The sequence below is a fragment of the Salvelinus namaycush genome, unplaced genomic scaffold (assembly GCF_016432855.1).
Source record: "Salvelinus namaycush isolate Seneca unplaced genomic scaffold, SaNama_1.0 Scaffold181, whole genome shotgun sequence".
NCBI lineage: Eukaryota > Metazoa > Chordata > Actinopteri > Salmoniformes > Salmonidae > Salvelinus > Salvelinus namaycush.
This window is the reverse complement of record NW_024058575.1, coordinates 205001-214144: the sequence shown is the minus strand read 5'-3', so window position 1 is coordinate 214144 and position 9144 is coordinate 205001. Positions and strand designations below refer to the sequence as shown.

Genomic DNA, 9144 nt, shown 5'->3' with positions numbered 1-9144 from the left:
CACATAAATATCTGCGGTTGGTGTTTTTTGTAATGATTTAAGTGACCATTGTGCTGTTGTTGCTGTTAGAAATACTAAGGTTCCAAAGACAAATCCACGTTTTATTCGTAAGAGAAATTTGAAGTGTTTTAATGAGCAGGCTTTCTTTCATGATTTGTTTTATTTTGACTGGAGCAAGATTGAGCTTATCCCTGATGTGGAAACTGCCTGGAAATTCTTTCATGATGGGTTTTTCCAAATAGTAACAAACATGCACCATTCCGCAGGTTCAGGGTTAAAGGGCGGGATAATCCATGGTTTTCTTCTGAGCTGTCTTGTATTATTCACGACCGTAATCTAGCCTGGGCTAAAGCAAGGAAATCTTGTTTCTGATGCTGATTGGCTTATTTTTAGGCAGTTAAGAAACAAGTGTTTCTTTTCTTCTCAGGAAGGCCAAGTCTGAATATTTTATGTCTGTTACCACTGATAACCTGAATGACCCTAAAAGTTTTGGAATGCTATTAAGTCTATGTCTGGTAACAGTATGTTGAATACCGTCATGTGTTTTGAAGGACTCTGTTGCTATATATGACAAAACTGAAATGCTGAATTGTTTCAATGAGCACTTTGTATCATCTGGTAGGCTGTTTGATTCAGTGCCCTCTGTCTCTGTACAACCCTGTGTGGATGAACCAGTGTCCTCTGTCTCTGTACAACCTGTTGGATGAACCAGTGAAGCTGGTCAAACTTTTAGCTTTCTGCCATTCTCAGTGCGGTGGTACATAAAGCCCTGAAATCCTTAGATCAAGAGAAGCCTGCAGGTCCTGATGTTTTGGATCCCTGCTTTTTAAATCTGGCAGCTGATTTCATAGCTGAACCACTTACATATCTGTCAATCTAACCCTGGAATGTAATGAAATTCCAAAGATCTAGAATCAGCATTGTCCTACCACTTTTAAAGGGGGAGATCCAACTCTTTTAAAAATTATAGGCCAATCTCAAAGCTGTCACCCCTGGTGAAAATACTTGAAACCCTTGTAAGTGAACAGCTAAAAGAGTTTTTATTTACTAACTCTATTTTATCATGTACCAATCGGGCTTCAGGAAGAAGCATAGCACAATTACAGCAGCCATGAAGGTTTTAAATGATATCACTGAAGCCCTTGACAAAAAGCAGCACTGTGTCTCACTTTTTATTGATCTCTCTAAGGCTTTTGATACAGTTGATCATGCTATACTGAGGCAGAGATTGTTGAGTGTAGGTCTTTCGGAGCATGCAGTTGCATGGTTTGCTAACTATCTGTCTGATAGAACTCAGTGCACTCAATTTGATGGGCTTATGTCTGTTAAATTGTCTGTCCTGAATGGTTTGTGCCCCAGGGCTCTGTACTTGGTCCTCTCTTATTCACTATTTATATAAATGATTTAGACAGAAATGTCCAAAATGCACAACTTCTTTTTACTGATGATCCTGTTATTTATGTTGTGCCTCATCTCTTACAAAGCTTTCCAGAACTTGCAAACTGCTTTTTATACTGTTCAACATACCTGTGTTCAATTGAACTTATCCTCAATACTGACAAACCTAAACTATGGTGTTTTTAATGCAAGAAATAGACCTCTGAACCTTTCACCTGTTATACCTGTCAGGGCAAGGAATTGAGGTTGTAACCTCATACATATCTTGGAATTCTAATTGATGACGGCCTCTCTTTTAAATTGCATATTCAACAACTTACAAAAAAATTGAAGCTGAAATTGGGATTTTATTTTAGGAAAGGCCTGTTTTTCTTTTGAAGCCAGAAGAGGCTAGTATCAGCTACATTTATGCCTTTACTAGACTATGGGGATATTTTATATATGAATGCTTCCGCTCAGTGTTTGAGAGAACATTTGTCAATATCAAATCAATCAGGGTAGATTTATCTGGGCATTTAAGATTTGGGCGAGTGGGTGAATTAATCAACTGGGTAAGATTCATAGAATTACAAAACATTTTTAAATCATCAGACACCGGCTTTAACCAACACCAGTTGAGATCACCAATCAAGATAATTTCACTGTAAAGAAGTTTAGACATAAGGTGCGTCAAAGAAGAAAATGCATCACCAAGAGCAGAGGGGGGTCTATAACAGCCAATCACAGTTATAGAGAGGCCCTTTGAAACCTCAATATTCAAAGCAAGAAATTCCAACTGTTTACAAATAGTTTCAGACTTTGCCACACTTACATGGAATTTAGATTTTACATATATAGCCACACCCCCACCTTTCTTAACCCGATCTGTGCGATAAACATTGTAACCACTTATACAAATATCCTTATCAAAAATAGACTTGCTGAGCCAGGTTTCAGAAAACACAATTACATCAGCATCAGTTGATTTAGCCCAAATCCTAACCCCATCAATTTTTGACAACAGGCTGCGTACATTTAAATGAAAAATACCAAAACCAGATCTTGATTTAAAATCAGAGGGAGTTTGGAGACATTGCATATCAGGGCCAGGGTTAGGTTGCACGTTACCTGATATCAACAACAGAAGAATAACTAAGCACCTCTGTTTAATAACCTTGCACGGCTTCTCTTTTTTAAGAGACCTACTGCAAGCGAATTCTACAAGTGAGTTTCCAGACAATACAAAACAGTCATTTAAAACCATTAGACTTTGGTAGTGACACAAATTCGTACTGTTCACATCATGCCACAAATGCATCGGCACTTGGACGAGTGGACCGAGTGAAAAAGAGCGAGTTCCTGCAGACAAAATGTCTAATGGACGCGAGAGTACATTGTCAGATGTACTCACCCTGCGACAATGTTCGTTTTCTCCAGAGTTCAGTAAAGTCAGTGCGCAAAGCAATACCACGTAAATTGTCATTTTCTCTGACCAAAAAACAAGAGGCCAACGAAGGTAAGTGGAGAGAGGGACAGCGTGTATGTGAGTCAATGTGAGTGTTTGCGCGTGTGAGTAGATTGGGTGTTGAGGGCGATAGAGAGAACGGGTTGAGCTGCCACTGACAGCCAGGCGAAGAGCAAAAAGGAGCAGCTTGGACAAGACACTCCGCGGACGAAGGAGGAACTCAGGCCAGCCAGAGATAGGGTTACTTTGGTAAACTTCAAGTAATGAAGTGCCGAGTTGAGGACCCGTGATCTTTACACCAGCAAAAATAAAATAGTTTGCACTACGCAACAACGAAGTTACGCAACCATAAATAAATAGATTATTAGTAGGTTAAAATGTACTAGTCACAAACAAACGACTTGACATGCTGCCATCTTGGATTTTGGATCCCGGATGTTTAGGACGATCTGATGTTTATAATCAAACCTTAGGTACCCTAATAGGTAAATAAATGATCAAATTTAAGACGGAGAATCGTTATTGTCTTTACCGGAGAAAAATACCAAAGAACGCACTCTCATTTACGCGCTTGGAAACACTACAGCCAAAATGGGAGCCACCTAGAAAAACTACAATTTCTGGCTCATTTTTCCAAAAACCAGCCTGAAACTCTTTCTAAAGACTGTTGACATCTAGTGGAAGCCCTAGGAACTGCAATCTGGGAGGACTTGGCCTTATAATAAAAGTGACAGCCATTGAAAATAGTCGTAGGCTGAAATAATCTTTTGGGGGATGGTTTTTCCTCGGTGTTTCGCCTGCCATATCAGTTCTGTTATACTCACATACATTATTTTAGAGTGTTTTCTATCCAAATCTACCAATTATATGCATATCCTAGCTTCTGTGCCTGAGTAACAGGCAGTTTACTTTGGGCACGCTTTCCATCCGGACGTGAAAATACTGCCCCCTACCCAAGAGAGGTTAACAGTATTTCCTACAGTAGCACAGTTGTATGTCTCTGACTGTTACATAACCCTAGACTGCACTAACACACACACACACACACACACACACACACACACACACACACACACACACACACACACACACACACACACACACACACACACACACACACACACACACACACACACACACACACACCACTGTGCCTGGTTATAGTACTCCTCAAGCACTAAATCATTATCTAGGTCAAGAAACATTTACACCATCAAAGAAGTCTGTGAGGAAAATGTGAATGACTGATCTGCCGTATGACAAAGTCTGAAAACGTCTGTTTGTGTTTGTGTGTGTGTGTGTGTGTCTGTCTGTACGTGTGTGTGTACATGTGTGTTTACGTGTGTGTGTGTGTGTTCATCTGACTGTCTGTGTGTACATGTACATGTGTGTGTGTGTGTGAGTACATGTGTGTGTGTGTACAAGTGTGTGTGTGTGTGTGTCTGTCTGTGTGTACATGTGTGTGTCTGTCTGTGTGTACGTGTGCGTGTGTGTGTTCATCTGACTGTCTGTGTGTACATGTACGTGTGTGTGTACATGTGTGTGTGTACATGTGTGTGTGTGTGTGTGTGTGTTCATCTGTCTGTACATGTACATGTACGTGTGTGTGTGTGTGTGTGTGTGTGTGTGTGTGTGTGTGTGTGTGTGTGTGTGTGTGTGTGTGTGTGTGTGTGTGTGTGTGTGTGTGTGTGTGTGTGTGTGTGTGTGTGTGTGTGTGTGTGTGTGTGTGTAAATGTACATGTGTGTGTAGGTGGAACCAGCTGGACCTGTCCATAGTGTTGTTGTCAGTGATGGGCATCATTCTGGAGGAGATTGACTACAATGCTTCTCTACCCATCAACCCTACCATCATCAGAATCATGAGGGTGCTGCGGATAGCACGAGGTACAAACACACCCATGCATGCAAGTACACACACGCACACGCGCACACACACACACACACACACACACACACACACACACACACACACACACACACACACACACACACACACACACACACTTCCCTTTTCACCTCCATACTAATGGAGTAAATGCTGACATTCCGTATTCTACATTCTAGTTCTCCCCTCATTATCATAAGACTCCTCCATCCTCTCTCTATCTCTCTCTACCTCTCTACCTCTCTATCTCTCTATCTCTCTTTCTCTCTCTCTCTCTCTCTCTCTCTCTCTCTCTCTCTCTCTCTCTCTCTCTCTCTCTCTCTCTCTCTCTCTCTCTCTACCTTTCTACCTCTCTATCTCTCTTTCTCTCTCTCTCTCTCTCTATCTCTCTCTACCTCTCTACCTCTCTCTCTCTCTCTACCTCTCTATCTCTCTTTCTCTCTCTCTCTCTCACCTCTCTACCTCTCTCTCTCTACCTCTCTACCTCTCTATCGCCCTTTCTCTATCTCACTCTCTATCTCTCTTTCTCCACCTCTCTGTCTATCTATCTATCTATCTATCTATCTATCTATCTATCTATCTATCTATCTATCTATCTATCTATCTATCTCTATCTCTATCTCTATCTCTATCTCTATCTCTCTCTCTCTCTCTCTCTCTCTCTCTCTCTCTCTCTCTCTCAATTCAATTCAATTCAATTCAATTCAATTCAATTCAAGGGGCTTTATTGGCATGGGAAACATGTGTTAACATTGCCAAAGCAAGTGAGGTAGATAATATACAAAAGTGAAATAAACAATACAAATTAACAGTAAACATTACACATACAGAAGTTTCAAAACAATAAAGACATTACAAATGTCATATTATATATATACAGTGTTGTAACAATGTACAAATGGTTAAAGCACACAAGTTAAAATAAATAAGCATAAATATGGGTTGTATTTACAATGGTGTTTGTTCTTCACTGGTTGCCCTTTTCTTGTGACAACAGGTCACAAATCTTGCTGCTGTGATGGCACACTGTGGAATTTCACCCAGTAGATATGGGAGTTTATCAAAATTGGATTTGTTTTCAAATTCTTTGTGGATCTGTGTAATCTGAGGGAAATATGTGTCTCTAATATGGTCATACATTGGGCAGGAGGTTAGGAAGTGCAGCTCAGTTTCCACCTCATTTTGTGGGCAGTGAGCACATAGCCTGTCTTCTCTTGAGAGCCATGTCTGCCTACGGCGGCCTTTCTCAATAGCAAGGCTATGCTCACTGAGTCTGTACATAGTCAAAGCTTTCCTTAAGTTCGGGTCAGTCACAGTGGTCAGGTATTCTGCCACTGTGTACTCTCTGTTTAGGGCCAAATAGCATTCTAGTTTGCTCTGTTTTTTTGTTAATTCTTTCCAATGTGTCAAGTAATTATCTTTTTGTTTTCTCATGATTTGGTTGGGTCTAATTGTGCTGTTGTCTTGGGGCTCTGTGGGGTGTGTTTGTGTTTGTGAACAGAGCCCTAGGACCAGCTTGCTTAGGGGACTCTTCTCCAGGTTCATCTCTCTGTAGGTGATGGCTTTGTTATGGAAGGTTTGGGAATCGCTTCCTTTTAGGTGGTTGTAGAATTTAACGGCTCTTTTCTGGATTTTGATAATTAGTGGGTATCGGCCTAATTCTGCTCTGCATGCATTATTTGGTGTTCTACGTTGTACACGGAGGATATTTTTGCAGAATTCTGCATGCAGAGTCTCAATTTGGTGTTTGTCCCATTTTGTGAAATCTTGGTTGGTGAGCGGACCCCAGACCTAACAACCACAAAGGGAAATGGGCTCTATGACTGATTCAAGTATTTTTAGCCAGATCCTAAGTGGTATGTTGAAATTTATGTTCCTTTTGATGGCATAGAATGCCCTTCTTGCTTTGTCTCTCAGATCGTTCACAGCTTTGTGGAAGTTACCTGTGGTGCTGATGTTTAGACCGAGGTATGTATAGTTTTTTGTGTGCTCTAGGGCAACGGTGTCTAGATGGAATTTGTGGTCCTGGCGACTGGACCTTTTTTGGAACACCATTATTTTGGTCTTACTGAGATTTACTGTCAGGGCCCATGTCTGACAGAATCTGTGCAGAAGATCTAGGTGCTGCTGTAGGCCCTCCTTGGTTGGTGACAGAAGCACCAGATCATCAGCAAACAGTAGACATTTGACTTCAGAGTCTAGTAGGGTGAGGCCGGGTGCTGCAGACTTCTAGTGCCCGCGCCAATTCGTTGATATATATGTTGAAGAGGGTGGGGCTTAAGCTGCATCCCTGTCTCACCCCACGACCCTGTGTGAAGAAATGTGTGTGTTTTTTGCCAATTTTAACCGCACACTTGTTGTTTCTGTACATGGATTTTATAATGTCGTATGTTTTACCCCCAATACCACTTTCCATCAATTTGTATAGCAGACCCTCATGCCAAATTGAGTCGAAGGCTTTTTTGAAATCAACAAAGCATGAGAAGACTTTGCCTTTGTTTTGGTTTGTTTGGTTGTCAATTAGGGTGTGTAGGGTGAATACATGGTCTGTTGTACGGTAATTTGGTAAAAAGCCAATTTGACATTTGCTCAGTACATTGTTTTCATTGAGGAAATGTACGAGTCTGCTGTTAATGATAATGCAGAGTATTTTCCCAAGGTTACTGTTGACGCATATTCCACGGTAGTTATTGGGGTCAAATTTGTCTCCACTTTTGTGGATTGGGGTGATCAGTCCTTGGTTCCAAATATTGGGGAAGATGCCAGAGCTAAGGACGATGTTAACGAGTTTTAGTATAGCCAATTGGAATTTGTTGTCTGTATATTTGATCATTTCATTAAGGATACCATCAACACCACAGGCCTTTTTGGGTTGGAGGGTTTTTATTTTGTCCTGTAACTCATTCAAGGTAATTGGAGAATCCAGTGGGTTCTGGTAGTCTTTAATAGTTGATTCTAGGATTTGTATTTGGTCATGTATATGTTTTTGCTCTTTATTCTTTGTTATAGAGCCAAAAAGATTGGAGAAGTGGTTTACCCATACATCTCCATTTTGGATAGATAATTCTTCGTGTTGTTGTTTGTTTAGTGTTTTCCAATTTTCCCAGAATTGGTTAGAGTCTATGGATTATTCAATTACATTGAGCTGATTTCTGACATGCTGTTCCTTCTTTTTCCGTAGTGTATTTCTGTATTGTTTTAGTGATTCACCATAGTGAAGGCGTAGACTCAGGTTTTCCGGGTCTCTATGTTTTTGGTTGGACAGGTTTCTCAATTTATTTCTTAGATTTTTGCATTCTTCATCAAACCATTTGTCATTGTTGTTCATTTTCTTCGGTTTTCTATTTGAGATTTTTAGATTTGATAGGGAAGCTGAGAGGTCAAATATACTGTTAAGATTTTCTACTGCCAAGTTTACACCTTCACTATTGCAGTGGAACGTTTTACCCAGGAAGTTGTCTAAAAGGGATTGAATTTGTTGTTGCCTAATTGTTTTTTGGTAGGTTTCCAAACTGCATTCCTTCCATCTATAGCATTTCTTAATGTTACTCAGTTCCTTTGGCTTTGATGCCTCATGATTGAGTATTGCTCTGTTCAAGTAGACTGTGATTTTGCTGTGGTCTGATAGGGGTGTCAGTGGGCTGACTGTGAACGCTCTGAGAGACTCTGGGTTGAGGTCAGTGATAAAGTAGTCTACAGTGCTACTGCCAAGAGATGAGCTATAGGTGTACCTACCATAGGAGTCCCCTCGAAGCCTACCATTGACTATGTACATACCCAGCGTGCGACAGAGCTGCAGGAGTTGTGACCCGTTTTTGTTGGTTATGTTGTCATAGTTGTGCCTAGGGGGGCATATGGGGGAGGGAATGCTGTCACCTGCAGGCAGGTGTTTGTCCCCCTGTGTGCTGAGGGTGTCAGGTTCTTGTCCAGTTCTGGCATTTAGGTCGCCACAGACTAACACATGTCCCTGGGCCTGGAAATGATTGATTTCCCCCTCCAGGATGGAGAAGCTGTCTTCATTAAAGTATGGGGATTCTAGTGGGGGGATATAGGTAGCACACAGGAGGACATTTTTCTCTGTTAAGATAATTTCCTTTTGAATTTCTAGCCAAATGTAAAATGTTCCTGTTTTGATTAATTTAATGGAGTGAGTTAGGTCTGCTCTATACCAAATTAGCATACCCCCTGAGTCTCTTCCCTGTTTCACACCTGGTAGTTTGGTGGATGGGACTACCAGCTCTCTGTAACCTAGAGGGCAACCAGTGGGTCCGTCTCCTCTATACCATGTTTCTTGCAGGATGACAATGTCTGCATTACCGATTTCTTTGGTGAAGTCCGGGTTCCTGCTCTTTAGGCCAAAGGCAGATGACCTCAGGCCTTGGATATTCCAGGATGATATAGTGAAGGCTTTTTGTTC

The 9144-nt window shown here is 41.2% G+C and overlaps 1 protein-coding gene across 1 annotated transcript in view; it reads left to right on the top strand.

The window, feature by feature from the left end:
• The window catches only part of LOC120037668 (voltage-dependent T-type calcium channel subunit alpha-1I-like), a gene marked incomplete at its 5' end in the record, with an annotated part of 166483 nt that overhangs the window by 112826 nt on the left and 44513 nt on the right, over window positions 1-9144 (top strand). Inside the window, one exon of the mRNA XM_038983664.1 lies at window positions 4593-4726. Coding sequence (XP_038839592.1) covers window positions 4593-4726 — 134 coding nt within the window. The remainder of the gene's footprint in view (window positions 1-4592; window positions 4727-9144) is intronic.